The sequence below is a fragment of the Ceratina calcarata genome, unplaced genomic scaffold (genome assembly GCF_001652005.2).
Source record: "Ceratina calcarata isolate Rehan_Ccalc_2016 unplaced genomic scaffold, ASM165200v1 scaffold397.2, whole genome shotgun sequence".
In the NCBI taxonomy this organism is placed as follows: domain Eukaryota; kingdom Metazoa; phylum Arthropoda; class Insecta; order Hymenoptera; family Apidae; genus Ceratina; species Ceratina calcarata.
Genome location: NW_017163090.1, coordinates 1,075,574 through 1,103,332, shown reverse-complemented (window position 1 = coordinate 1,103,332; position 27,759 = coordinate 1,075,574). Strand labels below are relative to the sequence as shown.

The window sequence follows — 27,759 nt, the reverse complement described above, 5'->3', positions numbered from 1 at the left end:
TTCAGCAAGTAGTTAAAGTATTGAAAAATATATATGTAATTAATTACAAATCTAATGATCATCCTCTTGTTAATTCATTATTTGGTAGAATAATCGATAGGTTTTTTTTTGGATCTTTCTTTGTGTTTCTCCTTGTGTGTACGTGTGTGTCGTGTGCCTGTATGTATGTGTGTCTGTATTACTTCGAGTGTGTCCGATACACAAAACGCATATTAATATTGTTCTCTTCCCATTCAGCTTCGTTTTGCTTTTCTCTCTCGCTGTTTTAGCATGAAACGGCTTTCTCTTTTCAACTGTGCCTGGAGATCGTACCACTTTTGTCCACTTCCGCCCTGACACACGCCACTGACTGTTCAGATCGTACTCCCCGTGTGTATTTCGCTTTCTTTCTTTTTTTTTTTGTTGTTTTTGGTTCGCTCAGCTTTGGACAAAGAGGAAAAGTGAGAACGAACCGATAACACAACGTTTCCAGTTACATCGAATGGTTTTTCTCTGTTATATTTTTCTATCTTTTTTTTTCCTCTCTTCTTCCCCTTTTAATCGAGTGCGTGTCAGAGCCACGCACGAATTTTCGCTACCGTCGCCCATTGAATTCCAGTCACTTCTCCCCTTTCTATAAATGTATGAATATATATTATATCTAATATTGCAGTGTTCGGTTATCGCTATGACATTAGTTACGTTACCACAATTACTTGTTTCTCCATTTACGGTTAAAAAGACAATATCGATCACTATAGTTTATAGACACATGATACTTTAAAGAGACAGATTTACCGTTTGTTATGTCGTCATGTTACTTCGTGTGTTATTATTTATTAGATTACTTTTTTTGTTCTTTTTTTCCCCCTATTTAGTTCTTGTGTGTCGTGTACCCGAGTTAACTTCGAACGGTTAGCAGTGTGTGTCTTCGTGTATGTACGTGTACAAGTGTCCCTATGTACGTGTGTATTAATCTTAACCTTTCGTCATCTTATTATTTTTTTTTTTTTTTTTTGTTAACGAATACATCCATTACAGATTATGGAAAACTATGCGTAATTTTTTTTGTTTGTTTCCTTGCTTACAAAGTGTTTCATTACAATCGTATTTTAATCGTATAATACTATATGTTTATCTTTTGTGTATCTCAATGTATGCTCTAGATTCCACTCATTTTTTTCCACTGGCCCTCCTCCTCCCTCTGCGTCCTTGTCTTCCTCTCGCCATCTCGCGCTCCTACCGCCGTTTTAGCTCTATTCAGAATCCCTCTCCCTTCCATCCTCTTTCATTTCGTTTTTGGTTTCACTTCAAGAGTATACATCGTGTTTGTGTGTTTGATTCTTCGCTGAGCTGAGCCTCTCGTCTCGAACCGAGATCCGCATTTGATTCGCAACTTATTGCAACGTTTGCTCCATTTGTCTCTCGTCCTTCCCCTGATCCATTATCCATTCCACGATTCTCTCTTTTTCTCGCGATCGCAATGCGTCGAGACGCCGGAGGATTAAATAATCAAAGCGCGACAAAACTTGTCCCTGTGATTTCCGTCTGGTCGCATCAAGAATTCCTCGTTAAATTTCATCGCCGTTTCGTTCGATTACAAAGATTAGAAAAATAATCGGCGCGACAAACGCCGATCCTCCGTGTCCCGACGCGATCCATCGATCATGCTCCGAAACTTGTTCATTCCTACGGAAAACCGACGACCACAGGTTCCCTAGGTCCCTCTGTCATCCAGGAAGATGATAATTTCCAGGTCTTCCGCCGCGAATCAAACCTCAAAAGTCGCGATTCATCCCTCTCCATCGACTCACTCTCTCTTTCTCTCAAACACCTCTCGCTCTTCCTCTCGCTCTCTCTCTCTCTCTCTCCCTCTTTCTCACTTTAACAATAGCAGGTACTAGCATAGCTACCACAGTCGTACGTATCGTTAATAGTTACAATTAAGTTTAGATATTACTAAAAGGGTTCTGTTCTCTCCCGCCTTGTCCCCTCTCGCCTCTCACTGCGACCCCCTGCGCTTTCTTCACCCCTTCTCTCTCTGCGCTTCTACCCTTATTTAGTTCCGCAGTTAAACACTTGTTTTAGCACCCCCCCGCGTGGCCGGAAATCTGCCGACTCGCTCGCCATGTGCTCGATCGATCAAGTTTTTCCTTTATCGTAATTCAAACTAACTTCATCACAATCGATCACACCATCAATTTTCTAAACAAAGTACAATACGTACTATCAAGTCCTACAATGTTTTAAATAGAATTAACTAATCCCGAAGAGTTAACTTCGTCTTCTTCGCGAAAGAAATTTTTATTCATCTAAGCATCCGTGTCATCTAGACAACTGTTTTCAACGAATTTTGTCCTCTTCGTAAAGTAAGTCCCGTTGAAATTTCGCGATACTTTGCGAGACGAAGAACGAATCGTTATGTAAGATTCGGTGAAGCTGGTCGATCAACGAGCTAGCGTTCCAGCCTGAAACGCTTCCCGCAGCGCAGAGCCTGAGAGCCCGCTCGCTCGGCGTCGATCGTTATACAAAATTGGCTATATAAAAATCCGTACGAAAGAACGACGAAAAAGTCACGCCTAAAAATTATGCTACTTATACACTTACTTACATGATATCAAAGTCACGCTAACGTTTCGAAACTAGTTGAGAAAGTAGACGCGGCTGAACGCGGCCGGATCAACCGATCAAAAACACACGATCCCTTTCCTCTCGGTCACTCGTTGCTAGCTAAAGTGACGGCTAGCTAGCGAGCTCGTCGACACTCCCTGACCGCGCGTACACCGTACGTTTGTCCCACGATGACAAGATTAAACACTTTGTTTTAATACTTTTAGCACCTAGTGCCCGGCCCGCAGCTCGCGGCACCTACGCCACCGTTACTGTCCCGTTACGTTTGTCCTTTCTTATTCACGTTTCTCGACGGACGAAGCCGACCGTGACTCGAACGTCGTGGTGGTCAAACATCAAGGAATTCTGATTCACCATGCTCAACCGAAAGTACGACCTTTTAAAGCCTTTGCCCGAACGACGTAGTTCAGAACTTTTGCCTGCTTATCAATTTCTATACATCATTGATCGTCATTTATTAAAAATCTAACTAAACGTTCGCCATCAATCAATGATCATCATCTGTTTCATCATACTGTATAAAATTAAAAATCACGATTCGCATCAAGTTAAAAATCACAATTTAACTGTGACATAGAAAAGAGCAAGTTTCTCACGAAATTGAATCCTACCTTCATCGCTCGTGGCAAAGAGCTTCGTAAGCGGATCAGTGCTCGGGAGCGTGTACGAGGGTCGAGCATCACGGTTCGCAGCGCGGCTGTCGAGGACAGTAACAGTGGCCTTTAATAACGTGATCACCTAATTAATCTCGCGAACGCGAATCGGCCAGCCTACCTGCCCCACGATCCCTTCCAACACGACCTTGTTTCCGTTCCGACGCACCCTTCATCCTCGAAACGTTGCCCAGACATCGTGGCTCCGCGAATCGATAATTATAATTAATAATAATATAAAATCGCTCCAAAATGCAATTGAAGTTCATTTGGAAATGTGTGAGAAACTGACGAATACACGATGTCACCCGAAATGAGTTTAACAAACATTCGTACTGACATTAGAAAATTGAATTCTTGTGTCTATATTGATTTTGTAGAAAGTTCAAGTTTCGAATAATAGTTAGCACCGCGTTACGATGAGCTTGTAGCTCGATAACGCGGAATTAGAAAACTTTCGCTAACTGTCGCCGGATGAGCCGTGAACTTGGACTCCAGGAGAATGTCTCACTGCGAATCCGGCGACGTCCAGTGGACGTCACGTGCCGAGGGTAGGTATCGCGTCGAAAGGAAACGTCCGAAGATATTAACGCGCGAAGCTGGAAACGCGTGGTTTTGGCAATGCGGCCGCGTCACCGTACGCTCGATGCGAACACGCCATTCCCCGAATCGTCTTCTTCCCTCATCTGTATACTCCCTTCTCCTCTCCTTTTGCTTCGCGTTTTTTTCACGGTTTATTTTTTTCTCTTCTACGTTCTACTGCATTTATTATAAAAATAAAATGTAAAATCGTACCGAGGACGAGTTCTCCGAACGGCGTGCGGAACCGTGTACCACCGTCTGTGACTCGTGCGAGAAGGAATCTCTGGTTTCCACTGATAGATGTTTCCTCTGTCAGGATTTTTCCACATCTCCTCCAGTGTCTTCTCTCTGTTCTTTAGTTTCGTTACAAGAACCGGGAAAAAAAGTATAGATGGAGTCGCTTCAGCGCATCAACAAAGATACACAGATTGATATATACACCGATTGTCATAAGAAGTTATTAACAATCGTTAATTTTTAATTCTCACGACAATCATGATATATAAGATGATCCCAGAACACATAATACCCGTGCGTCCAAATGTTTTTCAGAACACGCATGATTCAAATATTAGCGACGCTACAGCGATTCCACCTGTAAACCCCAGGTGTTCGTTCGGCGACGGTCCGACAGATCGGTAGCAGGTCGGTGCCTCACACCGTCGCGCGACAACTCGCGAAGTGAGTGCATATCTTGAATATAATACATAGGCTCTACAGATATATTCATTATCAATTCTCCGACTATACCAGTGAAAAAATAAATTATGTATTACGCATTGGTAATATCTGTTGTGTACGTGTTGGTGAAGTCGTGCGCGATATTTAAGTGTCCGCACACTCCGCCCTCCTGTGTGTGTCATACCCTCCTTCCCTCTTCCCTTGGACGCGTGTGTCAATGTCTCTTTTTATGCGCGTGTGTTCGTGTGTCTGGATGTATGCACGTGTGTGTATATACCCACCCGCTGAAGAGTGACAAATGTATATGCGCTTAACGTGTGTGTACGTGGTGTTGCCAGGTAAAACTGATGGGAGTGAGTGTGTCCGGTTGAATCCGACCTGTGTGGAATTTTATATTACGTACATTATATACGTATTGTACACGTGTATCTGTGTATGTCTCTTGGCTCGTTCTCTGTCCCAGATGCGAACGCACGGCGCACCGTTCGACGTTCTTCTATTTATCTCTTTCATACCCCGAACCGAATTCGAACCGAATCCGCGATTTGGTCTCTCTGTACATACAAAGAACGCAACGTTCTCTCTATCGATATATCTGATCCGACGGGTGAAACATGAGAGAACAGCATTTTCGTCGAACGTACGCCATCGCGATCGGTTGTCCGTGTTGGTTTCCGATGATAAAACGTTAGGTACACGCGACTCTATGTACGTTACGTCGCGTCGATAGAACGCAGAGTTCGCGTCGAGTCCTCTTCTCTTCTTCTCCGAACGTCTTGCACGCACGCTTTAGCACACATCCGCACCGAAATCCGTCTATTCCCGTACATATGCTCCATTCTATACAATCTCGCTCTCTCATTTCCATCTCCTCGCACTGTTCCTCCTGTTGAGCCAGCGTGCGTCGACCTGATGTCTGTTCCTCTCGGTGCTGATTAGATCCTTCCTGCCGAAGGCGTCTCCATTCTCATTCCCTCTCCCTGTTCTCTGTGTGGTATACACGAAGACCATGTGTCGATGGACGAATTGTGTCATCGTTCAAGAAGGTATCGCGCGAAAACCTTGCCTCCGCGATCTGATCGAACGAGAAAACAGGATTCGATGAGTGTTGATCGCTCCCCGTCGGCTGTAAGGACTGTATAACCGAACCAGGAGGTTGATTATGTAGCTGTCGTAACGACTTCTGCTCAGTAGCATGGTTTTGCCGGAGAGAGACAGAGTGGGAACTATTTGGGTGAGCGGGAACCCCCGTGCCGAATCGGGGATGACGGTGCAAGCGGAATCCGGATGTAAAACACGTCGATGGGGGCGACGGAACTTAAAACGATCTGGACGACTCTGGTCTCGTTTTACACGCCGTAGAGATTTGGAACGTCGTCATGATGAAACGACCCGGTCTTCTCTAAGCGGATCCTCGCGTCCTGCCCTGTCGTTTCCGGCGAAGCAGCAGAGGATCAGGCGCGACTCGAGCCGCGCCAATCGCTCGGTCTCAGCTCGCGCGGGGTATTAGTTAGCCACGAGGAGGTGCTGGTATTGGCTGGCTGGATATGGCGCTACCGAGCCGAGGCCGAAGTTGTTCAGACCTTCGACGAGCGCGGTCTTATCTTGCTGCTGACCGGTGCCGTTCACGTTGCTGTTCGTCGCCGCAGTTCCGACGGGGCGGAGGATTCCAGCGGTTTGCGAGTTTCCTGCGGTGCTGCCCGCCGCGTTACCAGTTCCGCTAACGCTACTACCGTAGAACTGATGTCCGGCGATCGTCGTCGGATCGAGGTAGGACGACGGGAAGTTCGCGCCTGTGTAAAGATCGGCGGACAGGTAACCGCCGTGACTGGACGAATCGAAGATGTTGCGGTGAGGGAACTGAGGATGATACGCGGCCGGTCCGTGCTGGAAGAAGTAAGCCGAGGGATCCGTGTGCTGCTGTCCGGCTACTATGCTCCCGGGTGAGAGGCTACGACTGCGAGGTGAACTCTGCGACACGGGCAAACCACCTGCTGCTGCTTGTTGTTGCTGCTGCTGCTGTTGTTGCTGTTGCTGCTGCTGTTGCTGCTGCTGTTGGTGCTGCTGGTGGTGGTGGTGATGATGGATCTGTTGCTGCATCGCGCGCTGCTTGATGTAGTTCGAGAACTCGGTGGGGGACATTCTGAAAGCAACACGATTACGTGCGTTTCGCAGTGTTGTATTTATACGTTCTATCGTTTACAGAAGCGTTTTGGTAATATCTCTTCAAAGCTATTTAATATTCTTTTCGTATTGACTTTTAATCGAGGGACATTTGAAGAACTCATGTACTTTTGAAATATCATCGTTTCTTTTAATTTCAGAAATATCGCCAGCACGCTGCTGTGCTACAGGTCAGAGTTCGATATCTTGGTTTCGGTATTTGCGGTTGGGTTACTGTCGAGATGCTGGTCTAAGATTTAATTGGTGAATGTGGGAGAATCGAAACTATGGGGGATTACGCAGATCGCGCTTTGTGCTTTCACCCTTTCGGTGTAAAGTTTACAGTCGGTATGCGGGTGGCTGACAATTGTAACGGTGTAGTCAGTGTAACACTTGTCGCGAAGTTTATCGGGTGACAATTATTGCAGATGTGGGTGCCTCACGGGTTACGGCAATTACAGATAACTGTACGCTCTTAAGATCATTTATCACGTTCATAGAAGTCACTTACCGGTTCAAGCAATTCATTCTATTATAGTTCGAGTACAATTATGATCGAGACACCAACATCTACTTAAAAAATTTCGTATTCCGGCTTCTCAAATGTAATTGTGTATAAAGAAACATGAGAATGATCTACCAACCTGTTCGCTCGTTTGCTGCTGGTCTTCAGTTTGGTGCTACCAAACTTCGTCTGGGCGAAGGTGGCGGTGGTGAACGTGAGCGGTGCCGTTGTTCGAGGGATGAAAGCCGGTACAGGGGTGGGCGAACCTTTGAACGAGCTAGCGATAGGTGTCGGCGACGGAGCTGAGGGCGAACCGGAACCGTGGCCGTTCTGCTGGTTGTTCGACGACCCGTTGCTAGCGTTGCTCCCCAACGAGCTCGAGAACGGCGACGTGGACTTAGGGCTGAGACTCAATCCGCCCAGAGACGTACCCACGGCCTCGATGGGCCTGAAGCATTGAGCTTCCGGATTGAAGGTCTTGGTCACCTCGCGATCGGCCGAGCTCTCGTCGTGGGGATCTCCTTTCTCGGAGTAGAGGATCTTCACCGCGTTCACCTCGCCGATGCGGTAGCTCACCTCACCTGGATCGACCCAGACGGCCAATTCCGCTGGTAGATTCTCGAGGATGTCCTGAATGGGCACGCCGCTCTCCTTTGCGGCCCGCTCCAACACCGGATCCACGGGATCGCCGGTCTTCAGGCATCTGAACCCAGATCCCTTGAACGGTTTCTCCGGGTACCAGTGACCCTTGAACTTGTCTTTGAGCGCTTTCTCGAGCTCCTCGCCGAAGATATTCACCCGCCTACGCGGCAGCTTGTTGTACAGATACGATATCACGAAGTTAAGCGCCACCTGCACCTCGATGTGCATCTTGGCCTTCGCTGGATGAATTTTCGGGCTGTTGCTGATCCTCGCAGCAGCGGAATAGTACTCAGCACGTTCGCACGATCGGCCGTCTTGCCGCCAACGCCTTCAGGCGGCTAGCTCGTCGAATGCGCCACTAGACGACACGAGAGTCGACTGTGGCGTGCGGCTTCCGGATTCGATGGATGTTTCACTGTTGCCTCGCGTTGATCACACTGTAACATGAGAAACGGACATCTAACGTTATATTGATCCCACTCTATTTTTGCAGTAAAAATTTGTTTGTGAGGAATTGACCAGAGGGATATTTCTTTATCGATAAACAGATCTGTATTCGCGCGTTATATAACAAATGGTTATTTTCGTTTCTATTTGAGAAAATTTAACAAAGAAGTAGCCTATAACGAGCGGGAAGAGAGGCTTGTATAAAAATTCGCGAGTCACGCACAAAGGAAGATCCGCCTGGCTCTCGGTCTCTCTATTGGCTGTTCGAGTGGTTTTCAGCGGGGGTGCGAAATCACATTAAAAGAGTGTCGGGGCGAGTATCTTCGAAATGCTTTTACCCCGCCCGGGGGGAGGTGACCGTGTTATCGGCTCCTTTTCACGATCGCGCATTGAAACGGAACGCCGCTTCCGGTTTCTCAACCCGCGCAACCCCACTTCAACAGAGTTCGAACGAGAGCCAATCGTTCCCGACGTATTCGCATAATGCCCTCCCGGGCTTCCTGCGCTCCTCGACAAAGCCCCTCTTATCGGAATCCTTGCCCTCCCCTCTCGCGTCCCGACCTACGCCCCGTTCCTCCTTTCTTTATCTACCCTGTAATTTGGAACTCAATTACGTGCCGCGTGAATTTTAACGATCGATCGTCTCCAGAGCTTAGGAACTTCTTGTTCTGCGGTCGCAAAGTATTTTATGGGTGATTGCTGAGATAGATAAATGTTTAATGCACGTTGAAATAAATTTTATTCCTTGCGTAGCAATAAGATGATTGCAATCCTGGAATCATTTTGCAATAATTTTCTTAGATATAAGAAACGTCTTTTTCCGGCAACGATTTATCTCAAGCGTCCAGCAAACCTACTGGAGCTTCTTCTGCCCGGTACACATATCTTCCTTAAACCGTAACAAAAATGCTTAAAGGAAACAGAGGCACTCAGACTCGGTAACTTCCTTAAGACTTCCACTTCCGCACGAATTCCCGGCTAAAAGTCTTTCGAGTGGCTCTCGCCAAAACACGAATCCCGTGTCTCCCGGTCGACGGATTTCTGAAACACGTCCACTTCCAAATCCGCTCAAGCGCGTATCGAGAATAGCGAATATTCAGTTGGTCACGCGATTACCATGAAACGAAATCGCCAATAAAAGGAATTGCCCTTACTGCCACGCCGTGGCTATCTTCCTCGGTCAAGGCATCCTCGTCACAATCGGGGAGCTCGCTCTCGCAACCCGAATGACGTCGAGAGCGAAAGTCTTTTGCTGGTTCACCCGCTCCATCTATCCTTCTCCCTTCCCTGTGCGTTCCACCCTTTATGTCCTCTACTTCTTTTTTTCTCTTTTATATCCATTCCATACTCTTTGTTCCTTGCATTGTCCCTTGCTCTCTAACTTTACGCGCTTTCCTTATTTTCTCTTTTCCTGTCTGTGTCCCGAACATCGTCTGCAGACGCTTCAGTTCTCCCTTCAGGATCGTTGGACGGCCATCGAGGTTCACGGCTATGTCCTCGGAGTCCGTGTCTCACGGAACTCAATTCCGACGCGACCTTTCCTTCGTTCGCGCGATCTCCAAAGGAAAGGAACGCGTCCCTAACATCAGGAGCCATTTTGTGTAAAGTTGTACGTGGGAACGTTAGTGGATTCTCAATCTTTCTGTTCCTTCCAGCTTGTGATAACGGGCCGCGGTACAGAGAGAATCGAAAGCAAGTCTGCGCCATACAGAGCCGATCTTTGTTTAAATTTTCTCGCTCACTCTTGTACTAACCAATTTGTGGACACTTTCATTCCGATTAAGGTGAATGAATAGATAAATTTTGCACAAAAAATACACGGTGTTTTATTCCCACTGTGTAGCGGGCCAGTCTCGTTTCTCCCCAGCGAAACATAGCGGCAGATATTTTTCAATTACGCGAGTACAGGCCGCCTTTCGCGGTTACTCGCACCCTTCTCGCGCCGCGGTCTGAACGCGAAAAAATATGTCGCCACCGCGGTCGCTTTATTGGTGAATAAATAGCCGGTGATGTTTGAATTTTCTACGGGGAATCGTGGACAATTTTGCGGAGAATGAAATGAAAATGTCCCATAGGGAAGACGAGCTCCTTCATTTGCGTCGGCAACCTTCCCCTCATACTGTTTCAATAAATTATGCATTTTCTTTTACTACGAGTTACGACCATTTCGTTTGTACGAGACTTATAAATAAGTAATTCAGCCATTTCATTAAATAGTTCAATTGCACGAGGTATAAAGAAATGTACGAAGGTATTCAGGTTAACGGTATGCAATTTTGTTTCTCATCTAGCGATCCGACGGTACGCGTATAAATTCTTAACCCCTTTATTTCTGCTCGATCCATCTTTCATCGCCAACAAGCTCTTCCAGGCCAGCGCCCAACAAAATTACCAGAACCACCCCCGCCGACGAGCGAGCTCCCATCCCGTGTACTCCAGTTTGCCACGACTTGCGAAACGCTCGTTTCTCGAGTAGCCGTCGATACTCGCCAAGAAACGGAGGCTGGAACGGGCGGCTGTACCGCACCCCGCGTCCTCCTCCTCCTCGCCCCGGCAGTGCGCTAAACCCGCAAGGGAAAATGTTTTCGTTCGAGCCAGCTTCTGCGAGCCAGCCGCGACTGGATATGTAGGTTAACCCCCGCTGCACCCTTTCCGCCGCTCCGTAGTACTACACGACGACGGGGTTGCCGGTGGTATTGATCCCGGCCAGGGTTGCCGGAAGGTACTCGAGTTAAAAATACACGGCCTTGCGAGTAGCGCAACTGCCACGAGTTTTTCGTGGTTCCCTTTTTCCTCGGCTAGGATACATTACCCCGGAACTACAAAAAACTGCTGCTAAATGCAGTTCACGCAGAACTCCAGGATTAACTTTATCCAAAACCGTTTTATACTGTGTGAGCGTGTGATTAATTTCGTGGTGTATTCGCCCGATCCAATAATGTACAATAGTATAAATAATTTATTAGAACAGACGAACAGATTAGTTGAATAATAAACCTGAACAGGGGTATCTTATGAAAACCACCACAGATCCTTTTAATTATAATTAATCAATGATAAATGGCTTGAGGTAATAGCTCTCATTATTTTCATTTTCATTTTCTGAAAATCTTGTTACGAGATTGTTCACTGTATTGAGTTGAGACGATTAAGGAAATCCGATAATTATCGCGGAAGCAACATCGCGGGGATCCAAGTTTTGCCCGACCAGAGCGCTTTAGGATGCGGTCTGAATAACTATTAAACAACTGCAGCGACCGAGTAACTACTAATTAAGAGCCAAGACGCTCATTCTACTCACTTTTGAGAGTAATTAAAACCGATTTCACGCAATGTAACGCGATGTATATAGGAAACTGAGAATTTGACAAGTAGTTTGGTATCGTTGTGTAGGATTTCTCATTTGATAAGAGAAATAGAAGTGAAATATTAAAGAAAGAAAATGGATAAATCAGCGATTCATTTTTTAATGTTTAATTCCTTTTATGCAGGGGACAATTGATGAAATTGTATAACAGTACAAAGAGAATGGAAAATAGGATGATAAACGGTTAGAAAGGGTTGATACTACCTGGTAGTGGGTTTAGATGGTAATAAATGGTTTCCGAGAACAGTGCCTATAGGGAGGGCGAGATAGGAATGGAACTGGGCTAGAACCAAAGTAGGTATCGAACTAGGCTCGATGCAAACACGCAGGCTGAGAGCAAGTTGAAAATAGGATCGAAGTAGGCTTCAAGTTGGTTGAAAGCAGACCCAAAGAGAACACGAAGTGGGTCGTGGCGATGCGAGTCGAAAGAGGGAAGCCCGTAATGGGCCAAAAGTAGATTCGAAGTAGGCCCGATGCTAATGACAGTACGAAAAAGCGTGTCTAAAAATTGAGGCCGAGCTTTCAGCCGGTTTCCCGCGCCGCGAGGGTGCTTATCAAACTTTAGGAGAGGAATTTCGTCAAGCGTTTCATGAGATTAGTTGGTACTTGAACTAATTTGCCATTTAAACTTACACAATTTCGTAATATTCTAATATCTTCAATTTCACAGTTCGTATAGTATTTTCATATTGTCAAGCTAGTTTATCTCTATTCCCTGAACATAGTGAAAGTAAATTATAACCATTTTAAAAACCTATTTATTAAACTGCAATTTTTCATAATAAGCTTCGGAGTTCGATAAACCGCTGTCACAATTTCCTCTACAAACTTGACACTTAATGTCACGGAAACAATCACAACAAAAAGGGTACCGAAAGAGAGCATCACCCAATAGTCACCCCAACTGTTATCGCAGCCCTAACGCTTGTCTGTCAATGAGCCGCGACTCGACTGCAGTGAGACGAGGGGTGACGTGAATCAAAGGACAGCTTTTTTCCTTGTGAAACCTTAGGGTGGGAGTGAGACTCCGGAGTTGGTTGCAGGTGTGCGTAAAGACCCTATGAGTACACCCTTCCTCGACTGTTGAATGGGGGCCACGTGGCTGAAAGGGCACTGAATGTGGGCCAGAGAAGTGTTCTTCAGCGAACCGAGTCAATGGAGCACAGGTTCGCTCGGACTACCGTCCCCTTACTTATGACTGTTTCCGACATTTATTTCCCTCGCATTTCAATTGCACCCGAAGATACGATGAAGTACAAAAACATTTTGACCAATAGAAGTTCCTTCAACAAGTCAATCCAACTCGTATTATCATTGCCTTTGCTATGTTACTTTTCACGTTGACGACTTCTCTTCAGAGTCAGAAAACTGTTGAAGTCTAAAGACACGATTCGGTAGACAGATTATTGAATGTGGAGAACTGTTCTAAGTCTGTTTCTTACTAAAATGTTTCCGAAGGAAAAATAAAGTGTAAGAGTGACTGGACTAAAGGCTCACTGGGTGCGATCCAGAATTTTTTAGTGGGCTTAATCAGTGGTACATTCACCAATGCGGATTATCATCATTTTCTTTTTATAGTGTTCAATAGATGATCTTCCTTGCAGGGAAGAGAAGCGACAAATCGGGGGAAAGACGAAGCCTGAGGATAATTATGCTATTCGATGATTCGAGTGGTTCCCTTCGATTGAGAGCGTCAATGGCGTCGTTCCGATGAACGACGCATAATTGCACATCCGTGCATGGGGGAATCGCAGCAAAGTGCTTCACGTGGAACTTCGAACGCGATACGATCGATTTTCGAGAAGTAAGACCTTGTTTTGCATGAGGTGCCACTTAATGAAAATCTTGAAACATTTGTGCTTACTATACGAAAAGATGCTTCGAAACTTGAAAACAATGTTTTGAATCAAAATAGATAGTTAATGCTTTAAGAAAATTAATCTTTTTATTAATTAGTATAATTTTACAAACAGTACTTAATTAGATCGATTTTAAATAATACATATTGTAATTATATTTGAGATGAAGTGTGAGTGATAATTTGGTCACAATTTTTGTTGGTCCAGAATGTAAAAAATTCGAGGAATGTGCGGACTGTAAAGGAAAAGTATTCGTCGTATGAGGATAGAAGTGAGAAGCGATGGGAAGTGGATTTAATTACAACTCGACCTAAATAGAGTTAAGACACGGGTGCTCGACCCGACCTAGTCGTTCCTGCCGCTTCACTGGAAGTGGAAAGGTTTTTAAATTGCTTCCTCGTCAAACGTGAAACTAACAGTTCTCGTGGAAATCCTTAGGTACTTAGAAAAGATAACCAGTAAAGCGAATAGGCTTAATAAGAGAATTCTATATAACACAAGTGACTACAGGAAAGAATTTTATAAATATAGTTATTTCGTTATCCGTTAAGGATAAATAATCATTGAATCTTATGATAAAAAAATTGGCGCAATTTATAATTTTCTATGTCTGACTATGTCTGACTTATTCTACTTCTTCCTAGTTCTTCCAATATCCTGAAACAATTTTGTCGCGCCCACAATGTGACAAACAACGGGGATGCGAGTTCGAATTAGTTTTCGCTAGATTCGACGCCTCGCCGAGTTGCTCTATCAGTTTCAAACTCGTTCCTACACGACACCCGTCGTCCTTCGTTACAGAAAATTCAAGGCTGGCGGGACCTTCGCGGGTCGATTCATCGGGAAAGTTCGTTTGCGGAGGCGTTGGAACGGGTTCCTTGGATGACCACCGGCCAGCATCGCAGCCACGTTCTCTGTGACAGACGACTCTCCGATTACTCCATTCTGACGATGAATAGAGACGCCGCGCGACGCGTCGGGACGGGATGGGAGGAACCGTGCGGAATCGACCGGTTACGTAACGACCGGTTATACAACAAATCGCCGCGCTCACGTGCTTGAACCAGCCGTCATGTCACGACTGTACGCGATGTTTTAAAGGTCGTAGCATAAACAAATTGTCCTGCGTCCTGCTGTTTATCGATTCGCGGAGATTCCGACACAGTTACCAGTTTTTGCCACCCTTTTAACTCCATTGATTAATTAGAATAACGTTTTCCAATTGAAGGAGTATTTGTTCTTTTCGCAAGAAGGAAACTAAGTGGTTATTCATGTACTTAGCGAGTATTGTTCTACGAAAAATAATGGCTAACTTGTTCGTCAATAATCTAGTCATAGAATTTCGAGAATACTGTCACAGGATTTCATTGTGCTCCACTATTTTCATGTTAATTGCAAGACGAAGTACATCGCTGAAAATACTGAAATTCTTAAGAGTCATTAAATCACAATAATAGTTTGTTCTTTGTCAAAGCCGTCGAATGTGTTCACTGGAGACTTGAAAAAAATTGTTTTGCTCGGATCAAAAGGATTTTTAAAGCGGATCGTATTATGTACTTCCAGTACACCTTCGGATGTCAATCCACGAGGCACGGTTGATCGTGGAAATTTTATCGCGTCCACGGAATTTGATATCGCGAACAAGCACGTGCGCCGAGAGCCACGTGACGATGCCGTTCCTCCGTTCACTTTCGGGAAACGAGTCTCTTAACTCCTACGGCAAATTGAATGCGCCGCACAATTAATTTTTGCGCGCGTGCTATCGCGCAGCAAACGTGACCACGTGTCGCGCAACGGGGAAACCTCGACGTTCCTGCTCGTTAACTCGTTCGTCGTAGCCGGAATTTTATTCTTCTTGGAAACGAATAATTATAATGAAAGGTTCGATTTAATGAAAGGCTCGGCCTCATGAAAGATTCAATTCGATGAAAGTTTTCAATTGAATTCGACTTTTGTTTTCGAACCGTCCACCGTGAAGAATATAAATTAGTCTGTTGGCTTTTACGAATTCGTCGACCTGGTTGCGACACTGTCCCCTGATCGATTTGCACAATCGTTACGTTCGAACGCGCCCTTGAATTTCGATGCGTCTCAACGCGAGGGCAATGAACCGCTGCCTGTCGAATCGAATCGATGACGAAATCCTGGGATGACTCGTCAGAAATGTTCATCATCGAACCATTCAATTTCTCATATTTATTCTCATTTATCCAGAGAACATATGGGTATGATGATATCATCAAACTAAGTATAGTGATTCCGGAAAACAACTTGCCTCTGTAATCAATTAATTATTCGAAAAGACCTGTTTACATTTAAAAGCCGTTCTTCACTATATCATGTCATGAATAAGAACTGACAACTGTTATCCTTCGTAATTACTAAATCCAATCAATGTTACTCGGAATCAAATAAGAGAATCTAAATGGCTAATACAAATCTTGTATAAAAATCTAAGAAAGTAAAAGGGATTTTTATCATTGAATTGATTCTGTTTCCTATCCAACTCTGAAATGATATTGATTTCGGTACGAAGTGGGAAACAATTTGGCTATAGATCAGAATCTCTTTATAAGTGTTGACGATTAACCATAAAATCGGTTTTCACGGGGTCTGAAAGGGGCGTCACGACGGCGCTTCTTGCGCGTGGGCGTCGCACCGGAATCATCTCACTGTCATGCTGCGGCTCGCGATAAATTACCGAGTGAGTGTCCCTCGGTTTTCCGTCTCTTTCCGCGCTGCCGAGCGAGCGGCCGACCTAGCGACAGATCAATACGACACAGCCTCCGCAGACACGGCCGCCGCTGCTCCAGATAACAACGGAGTAAACGGAGACGGAGAGAAACGAAGGAGCCGTTAGGGCGAAAGAGAGAGAACAGTCGTGGCCTATAAGCCTCTATTTAAATAGCGCCCTAAATCCGCCCCTCTCGCGAGCCACTGAGGGACGCGGAGGGTCGGAGAAAAGCCGTTGAAACGAAGAAACAGACCCGACCTGGGTCAATCCGTTCGACTTTCGGCTCTTCCGGAAATTACTCTGCCACCTGACGAGAGTTCCGTTCGCCGAATTGAGTATCGATCACCCATAATCGTTTTTCTGCTCATTCTTTCTCCCAGCGGATAGTTTGCGGGGAGGGATAGCGAAGTGTAGATAAAAATCGGATCCCGGTAATATTTCTGACGATCAACGATGCTAGTAATCTCCAATTTTATCGATTAAACCTTTGATAAAGTTCTGTTAAACAATAAAGATAAGAAGTTCTTGGAGAAATCATCGAGTCCGATGCACACGGGAGTAAAGCCGGATGGCGGTCGTTCGATAATTTCGTCGTCTGCAGAGAACGTTTGAATCGCCGGCTGCGAACTTAATAGCTAAAAAGAGAGTATCGGTCCTCGTTGAAGAAACGTGGAGGCTGGATAAAAGGAGGAGAGAAGGAGAAGAAGAAGAAGAAGAAGAGGGAGATGACGATGAAGAAAGGCAGGGCCATTATCCGGGAAAATACGGCCGGTTGTCATCTACAGGACCCGGTTCCAGACGATTCGAGATTCGTTCCCGTCCGTTATTTCGCGAGCCTCGCCGGACGTTACGACCGGCTCGATCGTCGATCTTCGCAAACGATCCGCGGCGACGATCGCGAGATGGCTGTTGCCTCTCGATATTAATCTTTCAGCATGCCACGCGTTAGAGTTCTCGCGGTCGAGTGTTTTCTCTACTGAAATTCCCGCTGAATCGAGTGCAGCCAAAACGTTTCCCTCGACCGTGGGTAAATATTGAATCGAGATCTTGGATCAATGAATGAGATCACGGAGCTATTTACGATAAGTTTGCGTAATTGGGGAAAATTTCAGACGAATCGTTAAATTCAGGAGATCGAACGTTCACGGGACATTGATTCAAAGTTATTTCTAAAATTATTGAATTACAAAAGTTATGATTCCTCGTTTAGAAGAAAGTTTGGGTCCGACGCTATAAAATATTATCAATTACGCCGAAGAGCATTATTGTCTTTCGAAACTGCCCTACGAAACAACGGAGGCGAGCGGCCGCAATCGGGCGAACAGCAGGGAGACAGGACGCTTGGGAAATCCCGGCGAGAATTACTTCACCTTATCGTCCCTGGTTATTGCAGGAAGTAGTTAAGAAACGGCACTGTTCGCTCGATAATTACCAGATAACGCCGAGCCGAAACAATTGATTTTCGCGGAATGGGAAAAGGAGAAAAGAGATTTTAAACACGTCGTCAATGTCGATTGACCGGCTAAACGCAACTACTACTTGTGCCAACGTTAATTATTTTTAATCCACGTTAACCACCGACCAGAGATGAGACCTTTTATCCTTCCAATTTCCAATTAATTACTAACCGGTTTGAGATTCGCAGAATCATATATAAGACAATCGACGTCATTTTATAAATGTTTAGATGAGACGTCGATCTTCTTTTTAGACGGGTGCAAAATTATTTCTAACACGAATTCTTAATTCTGTCCTATAAATTATTCGTGATTCTTTTAAAATGAAACAAAATGGAATTATTAACTATCACTTGCAAATTCTCATACTAATTTCCAGACAAACTACAACTCAAATTATACATATGATTTTCTACGATACGAGCGTTGAAAAAATCTGCCCCGAGTTAATTTGACGTTATCTTAGTCGAGAACGATTGAGGAAAGCATCAAAGCACGTATTCGCGGTGGATTTTTGTCCGCGAGAGAGGAAAGACGACACCGTGCCTGGGGACAGAGAAATTCTTCGTTCATCCGTGCGGAAACTCGCGGAAATTCTATCGGTGTTTGCTCTTCCGTATCGCGGTTTCGGATACAGAGTACGCGGTACAATCATGTCAAACACCCGCGTATTACCGCGAACGTCTCCAGCGATTGTAAAAATTTCAACAATATTGTAAGAATAAATTTATGAGACACTGAAATGTTTTATAATTTATTCAGCTGCCATTCTATTCATGAATGTATGCTAAGGAGCGTACATAAACTTATATAATCTTGACGAAAGTAAGGAAATTCTCTTAATCGTTGGCGACCAAAAACGAACAGCGACAAGCAACCACCGAAAACAACCAAACGAACCGTGAAGAAAAACGAACAAAGAACCGGAGAAAGGGGGAAGCGACCCGCTGTAATTTCAATTAGCACGTTAAAGGAAGGCCACGGAGCTCCTCTCAAGTAGCTGACACCGGGTGCATAAAAGAAAAGCTCGACCCTTAACGAGGTCCGCGTACGGGGAGCGATGAAAGGCGGCCAAAAGGGTTGCGGGACCGACAGTTTCCGACGCTTTTTCCCACGATAACCCGCGCCTCCTTTGAACGTGGAAGCCGATAAAAAGGAGGCCGCCCTTTCGGGGCCCTGGCAGCGATGTCTATCGCGGAAAGCGGAAGGAAAGAGACGCAGCAGCCGGGCTGATCGATCGGAAGCCGCGCCCGCGGCCTTCCAACGACCACCAGAGAGGAAGAAAAAGGGTTCCTTCTCGCGTGTATCCGCGAAACTTACCGGAGACCAACTTCTGATAAGGCGAGAACGACGGAGGAAAGTAATTTACGGATGGGAAAGCGACGACGCTATTCCACGAACGTCGCTCGAGGGTGAGTCTAGGGGTGAGTTTTCGAACGCCTTTCAGCCGGATTCTTCGCATGCGTTGGCTCCGATAGCTATAGTCCGAATCTCTCTTTCTCTCTCGCACGAGAAGGGGTTTATTACGCTTCGGAAATCGATAACCGGTGTGCTCGATGTCGAATGAACGGCACGAAATTGCCGATTTTTGGGGATCTTTAGATGCGCCGGCAGATTCGTGTTCGGATAGAAGAACCTGGGGAAACATTTGTACAGCGTTCCATAGTACGCTGCTGATAAAATCTTATTAAACTCCATCGCTTAATTGGAAAGCCAAGCACACATACTGCAAGCTCACTAATTACGCAATTGGAGACTATGGCCGGTATTCAGAGTCGTTGCTTATTCTTAAGATCGTCTTAAGCATTTGCTTAAGTCCGTATCCCCTGTACAAGACAGGAAATGGAAATATGGGATAGACAGGGATAGCAAATTCTTAAGACGATCTTAAGAATAAGCAACGACTCTGAATACCGGTCTTATAACTAACTCCATATTTTCACAGAAGTATACGTTTCATTAACAATAATTCAGAAATGAAACTCATTAAAAGATTTTTGATTGTACTTTCTAACATCCCATAAACGAAAATTTTGATTGATAAAGTGTTATCAACAATTTCAACAATTTTACTGATTTAATTTTTTCGATAGCAGGCTTCGTTATTTTTTTTTTTTACTACGGGATACATCTTTTAACGAGCTCCTATCGGTGAACGTCCGCCTGAAATATTTCTACGAAAGTAATCGGGGTTAGTGCGGTCTGGTGTCGAAGTTATTGCATCGCACTCGCCACAAATCTTGATTTACGAGTTCGGGATCTAGATATCGGTTGAGATATCGAACGCATCTGGATTTCGCCCCCTTTCCTGTAATTTTTCGTTTCGCTTTAACGATGACCTATAAGCCGTCGACAATTCCTTACAAAAAGGAAACACATAGTTATCGTAATAGGAAACCTGCTGAACATTTTCAACAAATGACAGAAGACACAAGATGATCTTTTTACTTTTAGTACCACTGATCATCAGGTTTTATTGGTACTCTATCTCCCGTTCTTTATCTGAATTTGAGAAAATCTATACGCTTGTAAAGACTTTATTGCACCCTTTCAATAGCTCGTGCGGATGAAAAATTGATACGGTAGAGATTTTTCCATCAGCATAGAAAGTGGCACACGAGTCGAACGGGAATGGAAGCAAAAAATAAAGCGTTTCCAAGACACGCTACCCGATCGATAGCTTTCTTCTTCCCTTGCAGCGGACGTGAGCCTAGATCGTCGTGCCGTTCGTACTATTCGTACACCGCGTACGACGATCCCATCTTGCTCCTTCGCGATGCACCGAACGTATTAAAATTTCCCGTCGATCCGTTACGTTCCCTAAAAGCTTCCGCCATCCGTCGAATATCCGCCGGCGCGATGGGTGCTACACACGCTTCCTGTTGTGAAAAATGCTTGATCGCTCGAGGAGTCTCGCAGGATGCGTGAACGCGTTCCAGAATGCTGCTCTGGTTATCGTATATTTGGGTAGTTTCTGTCTCAGAAGATAATTTGGGTCGAAACGTTTTTTGCAAAAGTTTTGTAACGTTAAAATTCTTTTTTAAGCGAGGAATGCTTGGAATGGACTTAACATTCGATTCTGAGAACTAACAGCGTTCAAAATCGCGCAGCAACCTTTTCTTAACTGCAGCGGAGAGACAAGAGAAGACATAGGTTCATCTAGAATCTAGAGACCTGTTTACGTAAGTGTGAATAAGACGTGCCGCATTCTAACGATGATCTATTTGCGTCTCGTGGCTCTCTTCGCGAGATCCCAGCGGCCCGTACAAACCTAATTTTATATTCGGAGCAAAAACTCCGGCACCATTGCCAAGTGGAGCTCTAACAATCGCCACCTCTCGGCCTCCTGCGGCCTCTTTGCCTCCCTTTCGGTTCTGCTAACGCCGCGTCGTCCAACCCGGATACTCGTCGCGATCGCGGTTAATCATATCAGGCAAACAGATATTTCTGTGCCAATATCAGATACACGGGGATCAGGAAAGTTTACAAAAATCAATGCGAAACACTTCCTTGAATCCATGAGAGAGAAATTGTAGTTGAGTCACAAATGTATAAAAAATACAGAATGTATATTTACTCTGTTAACTATTAAAACAGAAGGCAAGGACCGTGAAGGGAACAAATTTGCAAACGAAAATGTACATCCGAGCAGAATCCGAGACAATTCCGAACTTTCATTTTCGAATCAGCTGTGGCTTTCGAGCTAAAGGAAAGCTGAACACGACCGAACTTTTCGGTGCGGAAGTAGCAGGAGGAGGAGGAGGAGGAGGAGGAGGAGGTGGAGGTGGAGTAAAATCGCGACCGGGCGGAAACCAGGGAAATAACAGAATCGTCGTTTCGTACGGCTTCTAATCGCGCTTTCGGGTTTTGCGCTCTCTCCACCCTTTCCGTAATTAGATCGGCGAGACAAAAGAAAAGTTTCGGCGGTCGAGACAGGATTAAACGCTCGCCACGGGGAGAGCTTCCTGAGCTGCGCAGCGGAAACGGCGACAACGAGCTTCCGGGGATTTGCGACGCGAGAGCGGAAAGGGAAACTGGAGGAACGAAAAACCCGGTGATACGATTGTCATTGACCGTCGCTCGAATTAATTCGTTTCATTCATTTTTTAAAAGCAGACGAAGCGACTACCTTTAATAATGAAATAGACTTTTAGGAATACGATAGATAGCATTTTCAACTAAAGTGGAAGCGTCATATATGCTTTCTTATCAGCTACAGAACAAGACTATTTAAATGGAACGATAGATACAGTAGATATTATTCGATTAAAATGATTAGAGATAGCACGGGGATAAGACAGTGGAAGCCACTTTAAAACCAATTTCCTTTACAATATCTAATATATCATACGATTTTCCTGTTCTCCTATGTTTGCGAAGAAATGAACGAGGACATAATTTATCGTCGTTTATCGATAACGTTATCGCCGCCGTCGACACTTGGCAGAAGCACGTCGATCGGTGCTGTTACGCGTCTGAATCCAATTATTTATCGTCCCGTGAAAATAGAACGCTATATATAATTTATATGTTACGCACGTTGTTGACAAATTCGAGCCAGGAACACGAATCCGATGTAGCAATTAATAACGAACGGCCAACGAGGCTTCGACGTCGCAGTGGACTCTTAGTCATCGTTCGGGTATGAGTTGAATAACAGCTGGGGTCACTGCGTCGAAGACGATTTAACGGTATCGCGATCTAGGGATTACCCGGTAGCCAACATCTGACAGATCGGGTATTTTATAAATATTGATCGCCGGTGACGTATTAATTAATCCTCTTAACACCGCGAGGAATGGCATGACACGAACGAAGATATTTCTTAATGAGACCCGTCGATTTTTCATTTGTAATTCAAAATTCTGTTTCGAAGAAGCACGTCAGAATGTGAAGGCGCGCGTAAACGACGCTATGAAACGCGTGGACTGCATCTTCCAGCATCGATTAACCGCGACACGTTGTAAAATTTATCAACCCGGATCTTAATCGCGATAGCATATCCCCGCGGCACGTCAATTAATCAACGCAATAAATCACCTTCTTCCCGGTTTACTACTGCGCATCCATCGTAGCTATCCACGATGCTGACCTATATTTCTCGAATAAAGAAAATCCAGAGACGATCGGGAATTCAAGGATTTCTCATCTACGCTGCAATTTAATGCCATTCGAACATGATTTCGAACTGAATTCGAAGATTTATCATGCATTTATTTTGTATTGAGCCTCGTTGTACGAAGTGGGTTATATTTGTGAAATCTGAAATTGACAGGAAACTATTCTGATCGAGGATGACTATGTTTGGAGAATTCGCGATCGTTTACCTAATATAGAGGTAACCGTTTGTCCCGCTATCGATCGCACGAAATTTGGCCGACCTATCCGCAAGCTCGGATTCTTTATACGCCGGTAATTGCGGTTTACTTGGCACCCGCGTCCGCTTGGCTACCGAGCAACACTCGGACGACCGCCCATTCGAATAAACTACCTTTTAAAGCAAATCGATAACTTCCGAAATCGAAATCCGCAGGGAAATCAGATCATGGAAATTGAAATTGGATTAATCGTACAATATGAATCAAAATTTACTGTGAATAACGTATCAAATTTGATTGCAAATAATCTAGTTTGAACGTGTTCAACATTTTGCTAGCATAATAAACGAACGATTGCAATCGTCGATGCGGTTTTCTTGATCACGCTTTATCGAGTTGGACAAGTATAGATTCGTCCAGACCAGAGTAGGAGAATACGCAGTATCAGAAGTATGTAAGTTAAAAGATAGCAGTACAGGCGATTCTCCAGTATACCTGTTCCCGGAAACATTCAGGAGGAATAGTGGGAACACCGCATACTGATAAAGATCGTCTTTTGGTGTACACAACGGTAAACTGCGAAAGGGAAAAAATGCGGCGTGTTATCGTAGTTGGGTAACGCTTCCAAGTAATGTGGAAGATCCCGTCGTCGTCGCATCGGGAAACGTATTTCCTCGTAATCGGCAAGCGACGAATTTTTATCGAGAAGCGCGATAAGAATTAAGCGTGTCTTCCTGACGCGGCGAGAGTAGAACCGGTCGCGCTGTGTCCGTTAATTAACGATCGCGGTTACGGGAGTTACCTCGGGGGGAGAACCTCGTCTGCGGACGTTCGCAAAAAGCCCGACAGAAATTACGCTCTGGCTATACATCAGCGTGTCCAACGGAAAATAATTACTGAGCGCGCCACGTCGAAACTCCGACTCCGAAGGGGTTACGCTTCGCGTTCGACGTTGAACGATCGATCCGATCCGTTATCGCGACGGTACGCGACTTGTAAGTTCTGCGTTCGGAGGAAAAGATCCGAACTGGAAACGGCTCATTCAAAATTAAATAGCCACAGGTATTTAAAAGTGAATCAGTGAATCTTGGATAATGTCTCATATGATTTCTCAAATTTCATAGCTAGGATTGATTTTATTATGAATTCTTTTCTGAACCTAACAAAGATGAACAATTTTACGAATTTGGGATGCACACCCTTTTTACAATTTTTTTTTCTTTGATCCGCTAAATATTTATTTACAGAAGGGGACGCTGATAATAGGCGAGTTCAACGATCGTCTATCGACCGGGGATCCGTTCTCTCGTTTGTTCTGGTTTGTTTGCTGAGAACCGGAGAATTCCTGGCCTCGAGAGGTCTTTGTGCTTGCACGTTACCTGATAGAGTTTGATAGAGTTCGATAGAGTTCACCGAAGCCTGCCTTCGTTTTATGTGTTTGACGTCGACGTGGATCTGCCGGTATCTGGGTCAACGGGTCTCGTGAATCGATAGCTGAGTATCGAGGCTGAGGGTGGAAGCCTAATTTCAGACTGGAGGGTGTTGACAGCGTTCTCAATCAATAATTTCTTTTACCCTCCAATTCTCATTGACACGTGTACATCTATGTATTCGAATGTTCACTCTACTTTTACGCAATACTAGAAACAGACAATTTTATTACACTTCTGTTTAAGACCATAAACAAACGCGAATGCGTGAACGTAATTAATTATTCCTCCTTTCTTTATAATCTTTACGAACGCAAGAGTGAAGTGTTGAAGCGCAATGAATTCCATCTGCAACGTTTCCAGGGTGAGATTAGGAAGATTTTACATTCGCTACAAACGTGAAACTGTTATTAAAATCGCGTAATGCCCGAGCTGTACGCGACCATGGAATTACTTGAAGCGCACAGTGAGTTGATTAAAAATCCTCTGATTTATATCTCACCGCGCAATCACAGCCCCTCGTGAATTATGTCACGTAAATCACTGAGTACTTGAGATAACCGTACTCCCAAAGATTTAGACTATCCGATATCTCGAGTAATAAAAGTGTCGCATTTAATTTGGAGTCAGTTCTGATTCAGACGATTTTTTCTCCGAAATCTTATTCAACAGACTTTAGAGGGACGTCCGGGAAATAAATCGCTTTAATAAATTGCACCTCGACGTAAGTTTTCTAGACAATTGACGTAGTACACGCGACTTTTCGCATGCAAATGGAGTGACGCAACAGCCGTGGCCTCCGCGTGCAATTATTCGCAATAAATTATCAATTGCGCAACGCGATTCCGCGGAAAACAATTTGGCACGCTTCTTCGCCTGCTTAGGCGAGAAACCGGCGCCGCCGCTCACATACTTCCAACTCGTCTGTTTCGCAAATCCCGCGTGCAAAATGGAGCACGAAATTGCAAGTGTTAGTTGCGATATTATTTACCCGTTCACAGTTCCCTTTAATTATCAGCGAATAGGTAAATAGTTTTGTGCGAGACAGATATTTATCCGTGCGAAAATATGTTTGCGCGCGGATATTTCGGGAATCTTTCACAAAGTGGAAGTCTCAATTACATTTAGTATACTCTACAATATGAACCACTGGCAGAGGGTAGCGGTTTGGAAAATCGTTCATTGCTATTGCACAAGGCAAAGAGCCATTAAATAAATTGTATTCCGAAAAAGAGATATGAGAATGATTTTAATAAAGGATATACGTATCGAAATTTGTTGCGTTTTATGTTCGGAAATAGCGGGTAACTGGCATGGAAATAACTAGCGACAAAGCACGGATAAAAATACGGGCGAGAAAAATTGTGCTCTTTTTAAATATTACAACCGAACCGTGCGATAACAGAGCGTAACGAGACCATGGAGAGGAAGAGAGAGAAATGCGACAGATGTCAATTTCCACCGATCTGATGGCGCGAGTTCCGCCGATAACGATTCTAACTGAACACAACAATTATACGGTAGCTTCCATCGTTCTATCTTTTTTCCGCCAACGTTCCAATTAATCCGTAGACGCGTACCAATTAAATGCAACGTGCCATGGATTTAATGCCCTACACTTCTTGCAAACACGTTTCTATCGGATTTCTATATAAATACAATTATTAATTTACAGCTCTGCAAACTGTATAAATAAATATTCTATGTTTACGCATAGGATAAGCAATATTTGATTATCCTTGATTAAAATTTGCTTCGCGATATATTATGAATTTCATTGTTGAATGCCTGTATTTAGTGAACGGTTCCTGTTCAAATATTTGATGAGAGGTACTGGATTTATCCAAAATTGTCTTATAATGAAATTGTTATGGTACCATGCATAGATGAAAAAATAAATTCACGCAGTCTAGCTGTAATAAAAATTCTAATATTTATAAATCCATGTATCGTAAAAAATATGAATTAAACTCGACTGCAAATAAACTTGATCAAACCGGTTATTTCGATACGAATTAATCGCAGTTGCATCAGTTATTCCAGAACGCAATTTCTCGAAACGGATTGACCCCGGGATGAACATACGTTGAAAAGTATTTGAGAAAGATAGGAAGCAGGTCGTTCTACGGTCGATACCACTCGGCGGAGTTTGTGAAATCACGGTAGGCGTAACACGGCGGCGTGCGCGCTCGGAACGAAAGATAAACCCCTCGAGGGTTAAGGGTTGCGGGGTTCACGATCGATGCTATCACGAAATTGGGATCGCGGTATCACGCGATACCGTCTTCTCTCGGCGATAACGTTTCCCCTCCAGCCTCGCGTCGTTGCGTTATCGGCATCCAGTTGTCCTTCTCTGGCTGACCGGATCGTGGCTGCCCGCGTAATATCACGATGCCGCCCGTTAGACTGTGATAAGTTACGCGCGTAAAGTCCCTTCCTGATAAGCGTCGTCACGCTTACGCTAGATTTTGGACCGCGATGGGAATTTCAAGTCCCATGAGAATGAAACTTCATAATTGAGCGTTCGTGTCATTAGGAACTATCTTTATAAAAATCGATGCACCTTATTAAAAATTTCAATTTCATATGATAATTTTCTGTTAATGTTAACGTTGTCTGATTAAAATCGTGCGATGAGATATATAAAAAGAGATACGTGAAATTTAATCAACTGTATCTTCTCTTTCCCAGCCATGGAAACTGTAGCATCGTTTGATATTTACAGTCTTTTTATTACACGCATACTCGTATTGAATACATTGACCGAATCACTGATCATGTTATATAATTCGCGTAGGTCTGAAATTCGGTTGCACGTGGGTGGCGGGCAATAATCCGTCGCGGCGGAGACGTTAATTTTGTTACCGTCGTTTATAACGAAACTTTTGATTACGTAATAAACATTGAATCGACGTAACGAGATCAATACGGACCAATTATCGTCCGACGTGCAGAGAAATCATGAACGTTATCGGCAATAATAAATCGGGCACAATCGTATTGGCACGCTTGTTTATCTTTGTACACGAGGCAGACACAATAAACCGTGCAGTAATCTTTCACGGAAAAAAACAAATACAACGCGGATCGGAAGAATTTCGTGATTCATTGTATCAGAGTGGATCGACAGAATTCTGATAATTGCTGTTAGTAGGAATAGGAATTTAATTTTAAACGATCCAATGTTGATGGAGAAATATAGAATAAGCGGGTCACACAATTTTCGCCTAATCGCCATACGTCTGCACAATGATCTCCACGTGCGATCGTCGTAATCTCGATCACTCCGTGCAATTAGTTCGACTTAAGTT

At 44.4% G+C, this 27,759-nt stretch overlaps 1 protein-coding gene across 4 annotated transcripts in view; it reads right to left on the bottom strand.

Annotated features, from left to right (window-relative positions):
* Positions 1–376: 376 nt before the first annotated feature.
* LOC108626337 (protein Tob1) overlaps positions 377–27,759 on the bottom strand; it is a 75,344-nt gene continuing 47,961 nt past the window's right edge. For all 4 annotated transcript variants that reach the window (XM_026814759.1, XM_026814757.1, XM_018026934.2 and 1 more), the window contains 2 exons: positions 7,334–8,273; positions 377–6,669 (listed from right to left, as the gene is read on the bottom strand). In XM_026814759.1, coding sequence (XP_026670560.1) covers positions 6,033–6,669; positions 7,334–8,064 — 1,368 coding nt within the window. In that variant the 5' untranslated portion in view covers positions 8,065–8,273 and the 3' untranslated portion in view covers positions 377–6,032. The remainder of the gene's footprint in view (positions 6,670–7,333; positions 8,274–27,759) is intronic.